General features: G+C 34.8%; 2 protein-coding genes and 1 non-coding gene across 3 annotated transcripts; 2 read left to right on the top strand and 1 right to left on the bottom strand.

Moving 5' to 3' along the window:
- Nucleotides 1-1,005: 1,005 nt before the first annotated feature.
- On the bottom strand, nucleotides 1,006-8,696 carry LOC141835071 (uncharacterized). The gene is made up of 6 exons (XM_074722497.1): nucleotides 8,447-8,696; nucleotides 5,055-5,403; nucleotides 3,915-3,999; nucleotides 3,659-3,745; nucleotides 3,343-3,576; nucleotides 1,006-1,419 (listed from the first exon to the last, which is right to left on the bottom strand). Exons 1-6 carry the CDS (start codon nucleotides 8,605-8,607, stop codon nucleotides 1,346-1,348), a joined length of 990 nt encoding a protein of 329 aa, XP_074578598.1. The 5' UTR covers nucleotides 8,608-8,696; the 3' UTR covers nucleotides 1,006-1,345.
- Nucleotides 8,697-9,184: 488 nt separating this feature from the next.
- Nucleotides 9,185-9,256, top strand: TRNAG-UCC (transfer RNA glycine (anticodon UCC)). Its single transcript has one exon. It is a non-coding gene; the product is annotated as a tRNA-Gly (tRNA).
- A 2,644-nt stretch (nucleotides 9,257-11,900) lies between these two features.
- LOC141835230 (ATP-dependent DNA helicase DDM1-like) lies at nucleotides 11,901-18,333 on the top strand. Its single transcript, XM_074722659.1, has 15 exons — nucleotides 11,901-11,975; nucleotides 12,092-12,436; nucleotides 12,482-12,577; nucleotides 13,640-13,986; nucleotides 14,051-14,237; nucleotides 14,338-14,513; nucleotides 15,928-15,997; nucleotides 16,108-16,297; nucleotides 16,414-16,518; nucleotides 16,605-16,699; nucleotides 16,783-16,902; nucleotides 17,289-17,408; nucleotides 17,496-17,594; nucleotides 17,720-17,821; nucleotides 18,103-18,333. Exons 1-15 carry the CDS (start codon nucleotides 11,901-11,903, stop codon nucleotides 18,331-18,333), a joined length of 2,358 nt encoding a protein of 785 aa, XP_074578760.1.
- The last annotated feature ends 116 nt before the right edge of the window (nucleotides 18,334-18,449 follow it).

Genomic DNA, 18,449 nt, shown 5'->3' on the forward strand with positions numbered 1-18,449 from the left:
GTAAAATGATACTAAGCATAACCCAATACAATATCAAAATATCAAAAGTGGTATATATTTCATTTGTGTGTTTGTGAACACTTTTTTTCATTTCCATTTTATAAAAGGATTAAACATTGAAGATGATATAAATAGGGTGAAAATTAAAAGAGCATCCTTTAATTTCATTTTAATTTTTTTTTTATCAAAATGACATTTCATCTGACTGGTCAACCGTGTACATTTATCTAAATATCTTCAATAACTATTCTCTTACATAAATTTCTCGTCTAATTTTTGAATCGATTGGATGCGTTATAATAGCTACGAAATCATAACTACTATACATGTTTAACAACTATGATTTCTTAATTACTACAATGTAAATATTAAGTGAGCAGTTTGAAATTATATTGTAACAGTTATGATTTCGTAACTATTACAATGTAAATGATTGATGAACATGATTGAATTCATATTATAACAACTATGCAATCATAACTGCTACAACATAATGATAGATAAACAAAATTGAATCTCAATTATAACAACTATAAAATCTTAACCGCTACAACATGAATAATTTTAAACATGTTAAGTATATATTGTAACAACTATAAAATCATAATTACTACAACAAGAATATTTTTGAACGTTAAATATGTCAAACATATTATAATAATTACGAAATTATAATTGATATAACGTGTATAATAGTTATGAAACCGTACCTATTACAATACATCCGATCAATTCAAAAATTAAAATTTAAATAGAAAAGAATAATCCTGTACAGAACAGCATAAAAAATATTTAAGTAATTATACACGAAGAATGAGATAAGATATTTTTTTAATAAAAAATCAAAATAAAATGTCCCTTTGATTATTTAGAAATAAAGAGATGCCCATTTAACTTTTGCCAAGATATTTCTTGCAAGAAAAACATCTCTATTAAAAATCAAACAAATATGTTTATTGCAAAATAAATATAAATAAATAAAAAGGCAAATAAAAATATCTCTAGTTTTGATAAACAAAACCCATCCAAATTTTCAGGAACTTCGTCAAGAACAGTTAAGACACTTGTTTCATCTCAAGTTATATATCAGTAGCTGCAGCACCCCAGATTTTGCTGCAGATGTTTGCTCTTTGTTACATGATGAATTATAAATATCAAATTACTAACCAATGCATTGAAGACCAATTGTTTCTCGTCAACTAGAACCAGGTTTTTATTGACATTCCTGGAGCTGAAACTCGCAAGTGTGTGGAGATTTTAGCATGTCAATGAAGCAACAACAACAGCAACAGCTTGCATAATTTCCATTGCGAAAGAAATTGTGGGGGTGGCTGCATCAGCATTCTCAAATCTCCAAATCAACTTTCTCCAAACAAACAATGGCGACGATAGGCCCGGCAAAATCTCCAATGGCACAGCCTGCAGGACATTGAATAAAGAAGAATCATAGTTCTTAGTGAAGGGTCTATAATCTTTAATCTCAAACGTATAGCTTAGTCATTATGTTTTTTTGTCGGAGTATTATACATTAGGAATATAATGTCCTATTGATGGTAAAGGTTTGAGTAAGAACACTGTTATATTTCAGATGTTGGAACCAATGTAAATGAGTTAGAGATAAGAAGGCAAGCTCCAGGCTACAATTGAGGCTTGGTACCAAGTTGCGACAAAATGGTAAGAAGGCATTCTTATAATTATTCTAAGTCTATGCGTATCATGGATACAAATTGAAACAAGATAGGTACAAAGGGGGGATAGTGACCTTTCACAATGTAACATTTGTGACCTATTTACAATGACCATCTGTAACATGAGGTCAACAAAACCATCGAGCAAGCCTAGTTGTCAGAACGAGGGACTACTTGCGCTGATCAACATCAAGCCCATCATTGCAAACCACCATGAGCCCCAATAATAGCACTTCTATTGCAGTAGTAACTAGGAGGGAGCCTAGTGTGGCATCCACAAGATATGCTCTAAGTGCTCCTACTTCCACACACACAGTTGCAAAGGAATCTTCCTTCATCAAACTTGACTAGATCTCCTCGCTTGTGGTCTACTTCGCTACTAGATGAGTGTTGTTCTTCTCTGTGATGCCACCCAATCGCTAATAATGGCACTGATTGTAGACAAGAAATTTGAAGAGTACAAGACTGACAAGGAATGCTTCCTTTGTGAACAATGTTAAGTTCCAAATTGTGCTCGCAATCATCATGGCTCAGGTCAATTCCAAAAATAATACCACCTAGATGGAGCAACTCATTGTATGTCAAAGGAAACAACCATTGGCATTAAGTTGTCATACCAGATGCAAGCCAACTATGCCATATTGTTCCTGCAACTAACGTGACCGCCTTTATCATCAAGAGCAAGTTTAACAATCTATGTAGTTGCACTTATAAGGGAGTTGCCCACATCTCAAATTTGGAGTCCCTTGTTTGTGAGCCCTCCACTCGTAGTGAGGAATTCCAAGGGATGTGATCATCGCCAATATTAGACTTTGCTCACAATCCTATAGCAGCAATGCTAAAACCACATAGGAGTGAACCACCACTATTGGCCTCTTCTCTTGACCTGACCACTAGCCTCCGCTTATGGCAAGGACTTCCCAAGGATGTGGTCACTAACATCACCCTTTAGCATGACCCGGTAGCCTACCAATGAACATGCCTCACACACGTACTATACAATCGCATCACAACTACCAATCTCTACTCACATGGATTTGACCTCCTACTGACGACCATGCCTCGTGGGAATTCAAGCACAGCCACTATTGCTCTCACCCTAACTAAACTGCTTGTTGATGATCACCTTAGGTAAACATAAGTAGCGCCATAACTAACCTTTGCTTGAGATCCGAATGCCTATTGATGGCTGTGCCTCACAAACATAAGCACCACTATTAACAACCTCTCGCAACCCGACTGCCTGAATGCTCCACTAACTATTTTCAAAGCTTTGTTGATTAGAAACCAAAGGGATCTTTAGCTATGTTTTTCATAGCTCTTCAAGTTTTGTTTCTCCAGCATGAAAGTATTATGTTTCTAATTCATTATGAGATTATTGTCATATCTTATCTATATTTTTTTCTTAGATTTCTCTAGTTTATGTAGCAACCTGAACATAAATATAAATAGTATATATTCTCACACTTAAAAAGTATTGGAGATAAAAGGCTATTCAGTCTCATATTAGTACTTCTAGGTTCATGGTTTTATCATGAGTCTCTCTATATACTCATTTGATAGTTATCTCATGATGAAGCGATATAATATTTTCTCTTTCCCCAAATTCTACAATTATTTATGTAGATTTTAATGCATGAACATGTTCACTTACCAATCCACTGGCCAGTTGAAGGGTGGAAAAGAGCACCAATGCCAGCTCCAATGGATGCAAAGACTAGTGATGCACTGCATTTAATAGTTGTGCCAAATATCTTTTTCCTGAAGAGCCTAACTTTTTGGATGTTGTCTATATCTTCAGTGTTGCTGATGTTCTTACGGAAAAAGCATCTATAACCCTCAATGACCACTTGGACAAACCACGTGGCAGCTACAGCTAACAACTGCCCTGTCATGAATCAGAAGATGGTATTAATCAATTAGGAAACAAAATATATCTAACTGGAAATAAAAGGCAAGAAGAGCCTAACCCCTGAAAGTTGATCTACTGACACTATAAAGGAAAATGGGAGTTGGCATTCCTCTTTCAGCCTTGCGTTTGGCTGATTTAGAAACATCTGTATAAAAACTGAAAACAATCAGCACTGAAAATTAAAAAAAAAAAATCTCAACAAGAGAATTGGTTGATAAATAAATCAATGAAGATCCTCAAAAAAACTGTTGAATTCTTTAAATTTAAACAACTTAACTAAACCACATGTGTAGATTTAACTGTAGGGTCCTAACCTTTAAGAAGTTTCCATGCCATTCTTTGAGACACACGATGGACAGCAAACCTTTCCAATACCCGCCTACTTGTTACAACAGCAGTCTAAAATACATGAAGACATTTTATATTATGTGGACTAAAAGTTGCTATTGGAAGTAACCAAGAAATGCAAGTAGCTAAACAGAGTGGTGTTTAATTAGGACAGTCATATATATACAGTAAATAATAGGATAATTGGTGATAATGGAGACTGCTAATGCATAAATCTCACATTAATGAATTAGTCCATCATAAGGAAATCTTGTTTCAAACTGATATTGGATAGCAATACTATCAGAAGAAATACAAGTACGAACAGAGAGTCAGCTCCATGCTCTAGTTTATAGCAATTGTGTAGTAGGAGAGTTAGCATATGCAATCTTATCCTACTGTTAAAGAATTTTCAGTGACTAAAAGGATAAGATCAATTATATGCACGATATCCAAGAAAATATTATACAACTTGCATATATTAATATATTTGATTTTAAAATTTTAGAATGTGGTGTCTCTAATAGTATCAAAAATAGATATAATCTAGTCTTATCGGTGATTCTCTCAAACATAGCAAAATCTGGCACTGGTAGCACCAATATTGATGGATGATGGAAACTAGAGCATGAGGTTTTAAACTTGAAAATGAATAAGTGCTTAAGAATAAATTTAACTTGAGGCGTTACATATAACTTCATCTAATAGTAACTTGACACTTCCTCACATTTATGAAACATTTAATCAACTATCTCATTGTAAGTTTCAACTAATTATGTCCAGATTCATTTGAATTTCATTAAAGGTTGTCATTGAGATCCAAGTTTGACTTAAATGAAAGATAACATATTGAACCTCAATCTCCCTTTTCCTGAAAATCTGGAACCTAAACATTTTTCCCTACCAATATGAAAATTTTTCTATGTTCGTTCTTATATGCTAATAAACTATATAATAAGCCTACAAGAAACAAACAGCTAAGTATGCAATAATCATACTCTATCATAAAAATGTCTAAATACATGTACAATTACGCTTTTTTTTTGTAGTTCTAAATCTAAGAACCTCTGTCCAAAAATTTCACAGGACTTTCCACATACAGATATAAAGAAAATTAAAATGCATACCTCACGAATAATTTGTTTCAACGAGTTCTGTAAAGGAGTTATCAAATCTACAGGTTTTTCTTCTGGAGCCTCATGCAGGAAATCATCGTCCTCTTCCATAGGGAGGCGAGGTTCCAATAGAGGTAAATAGAACAACAAAAAGGATCTCAATGAGGTCACTGCAAGAGACTTAAGACCGAATGCTGAAAACAGAGGTTTAAGCTCTATAGGATACTCTTTCACCCCATACTTGAAAGAGTCTGGATAAATATTTTCAGAAGCAATATCACTTTCAACACTAGAAAACTTCTCCTCATTCCATGTTGCACTAGCACCAGCATCACAATGAGCAATCGGGAGTCCATAATAACTGAAAAGTTGATATATAGAGGTCATTCGGCTGAATGATCATACCATCCATGTGAAATTGAACGGGCAAAAATCAAATTCCTTAAATAGTACTATTAATTAAGAGCAACATGCAACTAAAACATACTCCATTTGCCAAAAGAAATTTCAGCATTCACCCTTGAGATCCTAGAAATATAATGAGGAGTGAATAGGAATATAGAATGATGGATGAGAGTAGCATATTGAAGCTGTCAAGAACCACCAGAGAAGTTGATAGTTAAAGACAGGTCACAAAAATTGATGAGAGAGACAATGTTTAGCAATCTACATCTCGCATGTTCTGAGGTTGGTTCATCCCAAGATTGAATTTCCTCCAACCATAACAGATTGTTATCGCCTTGAGACCATTAAAAAAGGAAAAAATGAAGCAATTTTTTAAAAGTCTAATTAGTTGTGACTGATAGTAAGTTCAAGTGATTTTGGAATAAAATGTTTGATAAGGTAGTAATATTAACTCCAGAACAAGTTATCCAAGCTAGCAGGTGTAAAACAGCTAAAAGAAGACAAAAAGTTACAAATTTTCTAAGCTATATACTTATATTATCATTCTTGTACTATTTTATTTGATTCAGTTAATCACAACATCCATAAATCCTTTGGAAGTGATGAGGTGATCTTATATGGTTTGTCTTTATGCTGCCTAATTTGAATCTAATGTGAATGAAACATGAGAACATGGACAAATCAGATAAATTCATGCCTTAGTTTCAAAACTCTTTATTAGAAAGTTATTAGCAGAAGTCCTTGGTAGAATTAACATGGATATTGTCATGCATCATAAGTTGGATATCCAGGATACTAGCAAAAGTTGAACTCAAGTAGCACCTTCTGGTTGTAGTAGGTCTGACGATTGAGAACTTTAGAGTGTTTTCTAAATAACCACGAAGAGAAAGAAATAGTAGGAATTCACAGAATTGGGCTACACGCTAAATACAACCATATTCATGCAATACGAACTGAAATATAATTCTACGGTCAAGGACAGCACCCAATTGACACCAGACCACCCCTGTCAATGAACGATGCAAGGCATCAAGGGGAAAGCATAATTCTCTATGACACAAATTCGATGCAACATTAAACTTTCTTGATGGAGACATCAAAATTAGGTCACTCATCATCTCTCATCCATTTCCACCCCATACTTAAAAAGTAAGTCCAAAGCAAGGAATAGGTTCTAGCTCAAATGCATTTACACATCTCACTTTGTTATCTAACCTCTATGTCATGTTTCCAAAAGCAGTCTATGCCCGCCTCCTTGACACCACCTAGGCAGAAATGTAAGGAAAATACTTCATCTAGTGAAAAAGTTGTTCCCTTTAGGTGGATGTTTCAAAAAGTGGTTAAGAAGTTCACTTAGGTGATCTAGACAACCGTTCTAGGTGGTCCCAATAGCCAGCCTAGGCAGTCCAAGTGGCCTACTTAAGCGACCTAGGTGGTCCTGGTGGGAGGCTCAAGCAGGCAGTTCAAGCAGGTTCATTAGAAAAGCCAATTGTTTTGATATTTTTTCTTCTGGAAAGGATTAGACTTGATTGTTACGAAGTTACATGATAGTAGTATGTCACTAATTATCCATTTTTTTATATTATAGCAAGATACTAATTTGAACTAACTTGATTGTTATGTTATATAACATTGTACATTTTCTTTCAATGTGCCAATATGAATTTATGATTTTTATGTTTATTTATGACTTATTTGATTGGATATACATTGTTATTTATTTATATGTTTTCTTCAGTGCAGCGTGAAATATGATGAGTTTCGTAGCTGTTATGAGTTTAGTAAAGAATTATGACTTGTTTACGTTGTAATTGAGACTTATATATATATATATATATTAATCATTTCTAATGTTAATATCAATCCATTTTATTCTAATATTATTTTAATATTGACGACCTAGGTCTTCACCTAGGTCTCCATCTACCGCCTAGGCATTTTACACTAGATGGACCAAATACCACTTGAAACTGCCTTTTAAAACATTTCTCTATGTCAACTATCAGTTCTTCAATCTTTGGAGCCAAAGGAGGAATTGAGAGAGACCCCTATCACTCACCTCTCCCTAATTTTATCACTTGAAGGCATAATAAAGAAGCACAAAGTATGAATATTTTGCTCGGTGATCCAAATCAAAATTTTTAATACAGACAACTTGAGAAAGGCCAAATTTTACTTCTTCAACAAGTTTAATGCTTAACCACCAAGATGACTAAAAGTGAGCCAAAGATAAGTAGAACCCTTCATCATAGCTAATGCTGGGTATGTGTGCATATGAAGTAGCGGAAATAAGACGGAAATGAAATAGTTTAAGTAAAAGGAAAAGAAAACATATAAATTGGAATCTCATGGTTCTACTCTATTCCATTCGTTTTGTTTACTTAACGAAATTGGAAGGAAAGAAAGGCAAACACTTATTTGTATTTATGAGATTGCATAAATTGATTCCTCCCCATTTTCTTCCTAATTTAGCCTGAAACTAAAAAGATAAAAAAGGAACGCAGTAGAATTGAGGATAACAAAAGTAGGTGGAAGGACAAGCGTACATATCTTATTACAATGTCTATACTCCAAAATATGTCAGGCAGATGGAGGAGACAAGATTTCTCTTGCTACAACCCACAATGCACCAAATAACTAAATTTTGGCTCATTTACGTTGAATGCTTCATGAATATACCTTAATTCTGATGGCCATTTGCCTATCAGAAGAAGCAAGCGACTTTTTTCACCGATGCTAATGTAAATAGAAAGCAAAAAATGTTTTTTTTTTAAGATAGCCCGAATTAGCAGCAACAATTTCGATAAAACAAAAGTCAAATAAGGAGAACGCCAAAAGGAGGAATTTTGCCACATCTGCGACATGCACAACTCGATCTTATAAACAAAACACTGCAAAAAAATAGAACCTTAATGTCCTATCACGAATACATTAACGATCTTTCTGCTGATCCAGATATCATAGTGAAGATCAAAGCTTCGACTGCGATGGAAACTCACCCAAAAATTGCTCGAGAGGCAAAAGGCTTCCCGGCGGAGATGGAAGCCGCCGCTGCTGACGCGGCCACCGCGGCTGAGAACAAACTGTAGGAGTGGTGGGATTGGGTGGATAGGCCAGTGTTGCCCTTCAACAAATCGAGCAGGATAGCGATCCCGGCCATTGCTCCCCGATCGCCAGAGACAGATCCCTCTCGATCCCTTCAGCAGCGACGCTCGCCCAGTGGTCGCAACTCCTCCTCGTCCTCGAACCGGAGACAGACAGGGGGATTGGATTGCAACCCGTCATTAGGGTTAAGATCCTGTAAAAACAATCTAACGGATAGGATTCGAAGAGAAAATAAACGGACGTTGCCTATCGAAGCTAGACGAGCGAGTTTACACGGCACTTTCTATAAGATCCGAGGCAAGGCGGACCCAAGGGAAGACATAATATTAAAGTGCCAATGCTCGTCGACCCAACCACACCCACGGATGGTTACTTGCCACGTCAACAGTACGAAAAGTAACAGCCTCACACGAATGGCATGGCGATGGACTTGAGTTATTGTAAAAATTGAATAATTTATATTAACAATATTAATTTATGCACATTTATAAATGGACCTTCAAAATATTATCCCATTTAAAATTATTATATTAATTATATATATATAAATTTCCACTTCTTCTCATTCCTCTCCTCAAATTTAATGTGCATAAAATATTGATTAATATTACTAATTTACACTAGACAGAACAGCGTTTGAAGTCCAACGGTTAGGATAATTGCCTTCCAAGCAATAGACCCGGGTTCGACTCTCGGCAAACGCAATTTTTTTATTTTTCTCCAGTGATTTAATGATAATATTGATAATTTAAAATTGGATTTATTTGCATGATTAAAATAGATGATGCAATTATCACCCAGGTGAGGAAGTTGTTAAGTGAATTTAAGTTTAATTTATAATATGCCAAATATGAAGACATAAAATTTAAACAAGGTGCAGATTGAAAATTTTAATACAAATGGAAAAAATTTGAGAGAATGTTATTTTTAGGTGACCACCATATTTAAATCTAAATTTATACAAATTTAATTTATAATCGAGCATGATTTTAAATTTAATTAAAAAATCATCTCATTATTGACCCTATTTTGACAAGATTTTAAGAATTAATTATTGGAATGTTTTGTGAATAAGTCGAGTGTGCAAATTAGCTTAAGAAGATATATAAGGGGAGCATCGCGAGCTACGGTAAACTTGCCAAAGTCAATCTCAAGCTTAGTTGAAAAAGAATGGGAGTTGCACGGTAGATTGTCGGTCAGCATAGACTTATAAATAAATATTCGATGAATTGATATCAAACTATTGCATTAGAGCATCTGCAACGCTAAAGGCGTTATAACACCTCCATCTCATCAAAACGCTGGGGTCCACTGCCACATCTGCGTTATAACATGTTACATTTTTCACCCCACAACGCATTTAACGTTAATACGGGTCCCAGTTGTCGCAGGGGCGGCTCAAGCTTTCGGGAGGCCTTAGACGAATTTTTTTTAAAATAATTATTATTATTAAAAAAAATTTTATCTTTTTTTATTCGAATTTGAGATCGACAATGGTGAGTTTAAATTTTTTTTAAATAAATTAAAATATCAATTTTAAAAATAATTTTTTATATAAAATTTAATTTTTTAGCTTTTTGATATGCAAAATTATTAATTAAAATTTTATATTCATTTCATTTGTAATTTCTTTAACAGAAATCATAGCAGATATGAATTCATTTTCTCTATACTCATTCAAAAAAGAAATAAGAGCTTTTAATTGATCTAATACAACAGTAATGTTCATATCTTTATATTGTAAAAATTTACTAACAATATTAACTGCGAATAAGATTACAAGTTTACAACAGGAATCATTGATAAGAAAATAAAAAATTAACAGAAGCATAAAAAAAAGATTTGATAGGGAAATAAGGAAGACAATACCTTTAAGTTTTAAGATTATCAAAAAATCTGTAATAAAAGATCTTAATTCTAATCGTTCCTCTCCTTACACCCTTTGTGATGATCTCGAAAATATCTTGAGGAGAGAAAATAAGCTATCAAATAAGTAAAATGTTTGAAGTTGAGTAAAATAGATTATTAGGTTAATAAGGAAGGAAGGAGAGGAATATAAAGAAACTAGTAAAATTAGAGTTTTAAGAATTGAGAAATATTAAATATATTGGAATCATGCCAAAATTTTTATGAAATCCAATGACCATGCCAAATCTCTATAAAATCCAATGATCATGCCAAATCTCTCCAAAATCTAAATAAGATATTAATAATTTTTTATTCTCTTAATATATATATATATATATATATATATATATAATAATTAATATTTTAAAAAAAGGACCCCAATTTATTGGGGGCCCTATATATACAAAATGTTGGAAACCTCCTCGTTAGATTGTCCGTCTGAAGTTTATAGAATAAATATTTAATGAATAAATCTATCAAATTACATCGTAAGATGAATGAAAATTCTAATACGTTGACTATTAAATGCGGAATCACACACTTTTAATGATTAAAAAAATTTAAATTATTAAAAAAAATCACACTTTCAAATTTACTAAAATAATTGAATTATTAAAAAAATCTTATTTAATACGAGGATCTCTTACAAAATATTTAGATTACATAAAAAAATTCTTATTTAAGATAAATAAATAGATGATTATTAAAATCATGCACTTTGTTAAATATTCACGGTTCGAATTTTAATTATGGCACACAATAGAATGACTAATGATACCTCATTTTTAATAATTAAAATTATTAAATTATTAAAAAAATCACACTTTCAAATTTACTAAAATAATTGAATGTTTAAAAAATCTTATTTAATACGAAGATCTCCTGTAAAATATTTAGATTATATATAAAAAAATTAAATAGGTGACAATAAAAAAAAACTTATTTAAACAAACTTTTTTTTAATAAAAATAAAACTCCATCACTTCGTTCTTTGGAAGGTGACATGAAATCTGCTGCTGCTGCAGAGTACGAGACGATTTGAATCCTACCCTCCGATTTTACTATTTCGCCCTCCAACGGTCATCTCCAGGTTTAAGACTAAACAAACGGAGTTTTAAGAGCTTTTCGGCGCAGTGGCTCTACTGTAAATATGTCCATCGACAAGCCTTTTAAACAAATCCGGTTCCTCCACGCTAACCACGCCCACACTTGCCCGCTCAAATTCCGATCCGCTGCGCCCTACAAATATCGCCCGGCCACTGGACTCTCTCTCTCTCTCTCTCTTTTCGAGCGATTTGGGTTTGAATCGTAGAACAGATCTAGGTTTTGATTTTTGGTGGATTTGTTCATGTTTTGAAGACCCATTTCTTCCGATTTCGGTAATTTCTAATCTTTCAATCCATCTCTGTTCGCCTGTTTTTTAGGTTTCGGAAAAAAACGATGGACGAGGAGAGGGAGAACGGGGTTTTGAGAGATGGAGCTGCGAGGTCCCCGACGTCCGTTTTGCAAGATGAGGTTGTTCGATGTTCGATGCCGAAACCTTGTTGATCCACCGATTTTGGAGTCTGTTCGTTTTCGGCGTGATGTTGAGGTTTTCCTTTTTCCTTTTTTTAAAAATGATGTTGAAACAGGAAATTTGTGACGATAAGTCTGCGCTAGAGAAGCCGCAAATCGGCGACGTTGGGGAGAACCGTGTGGCTGGTGAAAATTCCGGTCTGCCACTCGAACTGGAGGCAAAGAATGGGGGCGCATCCCTAGTCTCGCAAGCCATGGCCGAAGAAGAGGAGAAGATGCTGGAAGCTCGAGTGAAGCAAGAGGGGATGACGCAAGATGCGACTCGTGATGGTCTAAACTCTAAGCTTCGATTCAGCAAGTTGGATGAGCTGCTGACACAAACCCAACTATACTCAGAGTTCCTACTAGAGAAGATGGATAATATCTCTTTTGTAATTGCTTTGGGTCTAGCTTTGTTTCACGTTGTTTAATTTAGGTAAGCTCTTATGGTTAGTTTTTGATGGCAGAGCAAGACAGAGAACCATGTGGAGACAGAGGATGAGCCAACAGAAAAGAAGACTGGACGAGGTCGCAAGAGGAAGCCTACCACTCAATATAACAGCGTGAGTGCTCTTTTCACAATTTTCTATGTAGTTTTTCTATATGTTACTCTACTGTTGCGAGGTTGCTTAAAGTTATAAATACCAATTTTTAGCCAGATATTCTGCTTATTGCATACCGTTGTGTGTTAAGGGTGTATTTCCTTCCAATACTTATTGGTTTATGTCAGGTTCCGACCATTTTCTTGAGTATGATGTAAAATATGGTGCAAGATTAGCTCACTTATTTACTGCATTAATCGTTGCTAAATTGTGGTTTATGTCAGGTTCCGACCATTTCCTTGAGTACGATGTAAAATATCGTGCAAGATTAGCTCACTTATTTACTGCATTAATCGCTGCTAGATTATGGTTTATGTCAGGTTCCGACCATTTCCTTTAGTCCGATGTAAAATATCGGGCAAGATTAGCTCATTTATTTACTGCACTAATCGCTGCTAAATTTGAGTGAAATACGGTTGTTAGTTTCTTTAGCAGGATTTCAGAGGGAACAGTTAAGTGGAGATGTAACAATGTCCCTTGGCGATTACTTCACACTCCCTTTTCAAACCCATGCATTCTTTCCTGTGTTCAAAAACATGCATTGAAAGATGGTTGTTACAGCTAATTTTCTGGTATCATTTTCTCGTGCATTCTTTACTGTGTTTAACTACTGTTAAATTTCCTCACAGCCTGTGGTTCTTAGTTTACAAGCACATTCTCGAACTCTGCTGGAGTGCAATCTCTTTGCATTTTATTCAATTCTTGATAATTTTTCTCTTCTCAAGTTGTGGCCTAATACGATCTCTACAAGGTTAATCAATTTCTCAGCTAAATCAAAATGGCTGATGAAGGATTAGTTAAGCATTTTGCATGTCTAGCTTCTTAATGAATATGCATTTTTTTTTTCTGGATATGAGAAATCTACTATGATTTTAGATATCTCTCTAAGGCAAACCAAGAGGTATGCTAATTATGCAATAACCAGGACACTTTTTATCCCATTAGCATAGCAGATCTTTAAAGCCACCTTCCCTACTTCTTCAATAATTAGTTTAAAAACGATAGTGATACATTGATATTCAGAAGAAAGCCAAGACTGCAGTTAGAGCTATGCTGACAAGGTCGCATGAACAAGTGTCTTCTGAAGATGCTAATGTGACAGAGGAGGTGAGGGCTGAGAAAGAGCAGGCTGAACTTGTGCCTTTGATGACTGGAGGAAAATTGAAGCCTTATCAGATTAAAGGTGTGAAATGGCTTATCTCATTGTGGCAAAATGGTCTGAATGGAATTTTAGCAGATCAGATGGGTCTTGGGAAAACCATTCAAACGATAGGATTTCTTGCACATCTTAAAGGAAACGGTTTGGATGGACCTTACATGATCATAGCTCCCCTTTCTACACTCTCAAATTGGGTCAATGAGATTTCTAGGTAAAGCAATTTTCATTGACATGTTCGACAGACTTCTTTGCCTGATGTAGGAATTCTTTATCAGGTTTGTTCCTTCAATGACTGCTATTATATATCATGGGACAAAGCAAGAAAGAGCAGAGATAAGGAGGAAACAAATGCCTAAGCAGATCAGCCCTAAATTTCCTCTAATCGTTACTTCATATGAGGTTGCATTTCATGATGCAAAGTTTCTAGCTCACTATAGATGGAAGTATGTTGTTGTTGATGAGGTAATTCATAAACTGAGCTCTTGTTATGACCTTTGTCAGTGAATACTACTGCGATCCTTTTGGTATGGTGTTTTTATTTATGCCTTCTATCTCTTGGTAGGGACACCGGTTGAAAAATTCAAAATGTTTGTTGTTGAGAGAACTGAGACGCCTGCCAATGGAAAATAAGCTTCTTCTCACTGGAACACCTCTGCACAACAATCTGGCTGAACTTTGGTCTCTGTTAAATTTCATTTTGCCTGACATTTTCTCATCTCATCAAGAGTTTGAATCATGGTTAGGATTTATTTTCCTATATGATATTCATACAATTTGATTATAAGATGCTCACTGCTCAGTTCTCTTGCACCATGTAAGCATGTGTTTATCACTCTTATCTGATTTTATACACGGGTTTAGTGTTAGCAAGAGAAGATCAGAATGACATAAGAGAAGAAAGATAACAGATGGAGAAGATTCAGATTAGAAGAGTGAAGAGAGTGAGAACATGTGTAAGATGAGAAGAGAGTAGAGAAAGATTGAGAGAAGTGATAAACTATGTTCACCTCTGCACAACAATCTGGCTGAACTTTGGTCTCTGTTAAATTTCATTTTGCATTATATTTTCTCATCTCATCAAGAGTTTGAATAATGATAAGGATTTATTTCCTAGATGGGTATTCATAAAATTTGATTACAGTTCCTAGATGGGTATTCATAAAATTTGATTACAAGATGTTCACAGCTCAGTTCTCTTGCACCTTATGTTAGCATGCATTTATCACTCTTTTCTGATTTTAGTTGTGCGGGTTTAGTGTTAGAAGGAGAAGATAAGAATGACATAAGAGAAGAAAGATAACAGATGGTGAAGATGCAGATCGGAAGAGTGATGAGAGTAGGAACATGTGTGGGATGAGAAGAGAGTAGAAAAAGATTGAGACAAGTGATAAACTTTATTCTCATCTCCAAAAATTATAGTTTGTTTCACTTCAGAATCAAGCTGTTATGAGTCTGACAGTGCATTTACTCTAGGAGAAAAGACGAGAGAACATGTACTACATAGATGGAAGATGAGAAGAGAGAAGAGTAGAGAATGATCAAGAGGAGCGATAAACCTTGTTCTCATCTTAAAAAATTGTAGTTTGTGTCACTGTTTTTTTTCAAAAAAGATTTGAGAGGCAGAGCCTCTTCCTTTTTGTTGAACAACCTGAGTTGGCTGGGTGGGTGGACAGTCAACCTGAGTTTGCAAGGAAGACCAGACAATCGGTTGGCTAGTTGGGTTGGTTGGGCTAAAATCGAACTATTGGGTCAGTTGAGATGGCTAGGTTAGTTGGGTCGCATAGACCAATTAAATGTTGTGACAGTCAATCCAAATAGTGAAAGTAAGATGAGTTATTTATGTATTTTCATTGTGAAAATTATTCTTTGTGCACCGCCAATCAACATAAGAACAAAATCAAACCAAGAAATACTTATTTTTTGTAGTCTTATCTATTGTATTATTTGGGTGGGACATTTATGTATTCTATTTCTTATCTGTTAACCAAATGCACCATTAGGGTTGTCTATGTTTATTTTAGTTCTGAAAGTAACTATCAACTATCAAATACTACTATTATTTCTCTTTTTGTATAAATTTTAATCTAATTTATGAAATTTAAATAGTTAAGTTAAGAAGTTAATTATCATTTGCATTCATTCTTTTTTAAAGGTTTGATTTGTCTGGCAAAGCCAATGGTGATAGCAACTCAGAGGAGAGTGAAGAGAAAAAAAGGGTTCAGGTATTTTATCTTAGCTGACTGTCTTCTATAGTTATCATTTATGCTTTGTTTAGAATGTATATATTTTATCATCTATGTTTTTTAAGAATACATATTTTTTGTTTTTTAAGGTTGTCATGAAGCTCCATTCTATATTGCGTCCTTTCCTTTTAAGAAGAATGAAGGAAAATGTGGAGCAAATGCTTCCAAGAAAAAAGGAGATCATACTCTATGCTAATATGACTGACCATCAAAAACATATACAGGAGCACTTGGTCAATAAGACACTTGAAGATTACTTGCAAGAAGAAGCAGAGATTGGTAAGGAAAAAAATTTCTTGATTATGTAAATTAGCAGAGCTAGAAAATATGGATGCCAATAGCATGCCCTAGAAAAATTGACTATATTTAATTTCAATGTCACAATTATATTGCAGTAACATTGAGACCAGGCATGAAAGGGAAGTTGAATAACTTGCTGATTCAGCTTAGGAAGAATTGCAGCCACCCTGATCTTTTGCATTCTGCCTATGATGAATCAAGTATGCACTTGCACTCACCAAACATGTCTGTTAATGTCCTTAGTTGCATCTGAACCCTCATCTTATCTTTTTCTCTTTTCCTGCAGCTTTATATCCACCTATTGAAAAACTTTTAGAACAGTGTGGCAAATTCCGTCTGATGGACAGGTTATTAACTTTGCTCTTGGCTAGGAAGCACAAAGTATGTCTCTCTGGTGTTTTGGATTGGTTCATGATTCATTTTAAATATATTTGTTTATAACCCAATGAAACCCTATTTTTCAGGTTCTAATTTTCTCTCAGTGGACTAAAGTTTTGGACATCATAGACTATTTCTTAAGTGAGAAACGCCTTGAGGTTTGTAGAATTGATGGCCAAATTAAACTGGATGAAAGGAAAAAACAGGTAACATCATCTGATCTTGGTTTCCTGCAATTAAAACTATTACTATCCATTAATAAATCTGCTACTTGCTTAATGACATATATGTGCATCTCCTGACTTCGGAAAACATATGGCTATTAACATCCATATATATATATATTTTTTTTGCATATTCTTACTGTTTGAAATCTATCCTCGTGTGCTCAGTACGACCATGGGAAAAAGAACATTGGAGATTTTATCATGTAAAATAAGAGATAATCCAGTATTCCAATTTCCAAAATTATATCTGCTAACAGCAACTGATCCATTTTTACCTGTGATGTTTATTTAATCAAGTTTGCTCCTGATTAATAGCACAATCGGCAGCCATTCTTCTGTACTAAAAGATACATCAACTTTGACAGATAGAGGCGTTCAATGATCTAAACAGCAATGTTAGCATTTTTCTTCTCAGCACTCGGGCAGGTGGGCTCGGTATTAATCTTACTGCTGCTGATACATGCATCTTGTACGACAGTGACTGGGTAATCTTTCTAACTAGTTTTGAATTGAGCAGTTGAAAAGTAATTCAAAGTTTTGACAGCAACTAACTAACGATTCCTGGAATATAGAATCCTCAAATGGATCTGCAGGCGATGGATCGATGCCACAGGATTGGGCAAACAAAGCCAGTACATGTTTATAGATTAGCAACATCACATTCTGTGGAGGTATACTAAGATTTTTGTATGTCTATTAGGGTTCTTAGATTGCAATTTTAAGAGAATACAAACCTTAATGGATCTGAAGCAACAATTCCTGAGAAAAATAGGCTCATTATTCTTGATGCTTGTAGGGACGGATAATAAAGAAAGCCTTCGAAAAAATGAAGTTGGAGCATGTTGTTATTGCCAAGGGACAGTTCCAGCAAGATCGGCAGAAAACCAATACACTAGAGGTCAGTCTAATCTTCTAATTTAATATATGAAACCAATATAGCTAAAATTAAAAACTATGATAAATATATACATCAATTTGTAGAATTGCAGTATCTATTGTTATTTGTCGATAAAAATAAGCATATATATGCATACTTTACATGCTCTATCTAAACAACTAAATCTATCTAGAGCATAAACTTAAGAAAGTTTGTTGCGTTGATTTTTTTCTCTTTCATTTCCTACGATTACATAATCTAGTGTACCTTTTTGTTTTTTCCCCTTTGGGGATTAAAATCAGGAATCAGAACTGCTGGCATTGCTTCGGAATAAGGAGGATCCCGATGATAAGCTGATCGAAACAGACATCAGCGAGGACGATTTGGTCAGGGTCATGGATCGGAGCGACCTAGTAGTACCCGTTGATGGTGGCACTCCAGTTAGCAGTTGTGTCCTACCACTTAGAGGACCCGGGTGGGAGGTGGTGATCCCAGCACAAAGTGGTGGCATGTTGTCGTCACTCACTGCTTGATTTCTAATCACATGCTTTGTCTTGGTTTTGTTTTGGCTGGCCATGATGATGCAAGTAACCAAATAGAAGTTGTTACTAACATTTCTGTTGATTTAAACCAAACCCTGCTGTGAAGT

This window comes from Curcuma longa, chromosome 9 (genome assembly GCF_044706935.1).
Source record: "Curcuma longa cultivar G26 ecotype Majalengka, Jawa Barat chromosome 9, ITB_CL_G26_1.1, whole genome shotgun sequence".
NCBI lineage: Eukaryota > Viridiplantae > Streptophyta > Magnoliopsida > Zingiberales > Zingiberaceae > Curcuma > Curcuma longa.

Coding starts and splice junctions, on each gene's coding strand:
- LOC141835071 (XM_074722497.1), bottom strand. CDS start 8,607: ATGGCCGGGATCGCTATCCTGCTCGATTTGTTGAAGGGCAACACTGGC. Junction 3,577..3,658: donor CAGTAGATCAACTTTCAGGG/GTTAGGCTCTTC, acceptor GATTCATGACAG/GGCAGTTGTTAGCTGTAGCT. Junction 1,420..3,342: donor TTCAACTGGCCAGTGGATTG/GTAAGTGAACAT, acceptor AATGTCCTGCAG/GCTGTGCCATTGGAGATTTT.
- LOC141835230 (XM_074722659.1), top strand. CDS start 11,901: ATGGACGAGGAGAGGGAGAACGGGGTTTTGAGAGATGGAGCTGCGAGG. Junction 16,700..16,782: donor TCTTGGCTAGGAAGCACAAA/GTATGTCTCTCT, acceptor CCTATTTTTCAG/GTTCTAATTTTCTCTCAGTG. Junction 17,822..18,102: donor AGAAAACCAATACACTAGAG/GTCAGTCTAATC, acceptor GATTAAAATCAG/GAATCAGAACTGCTGGCATT.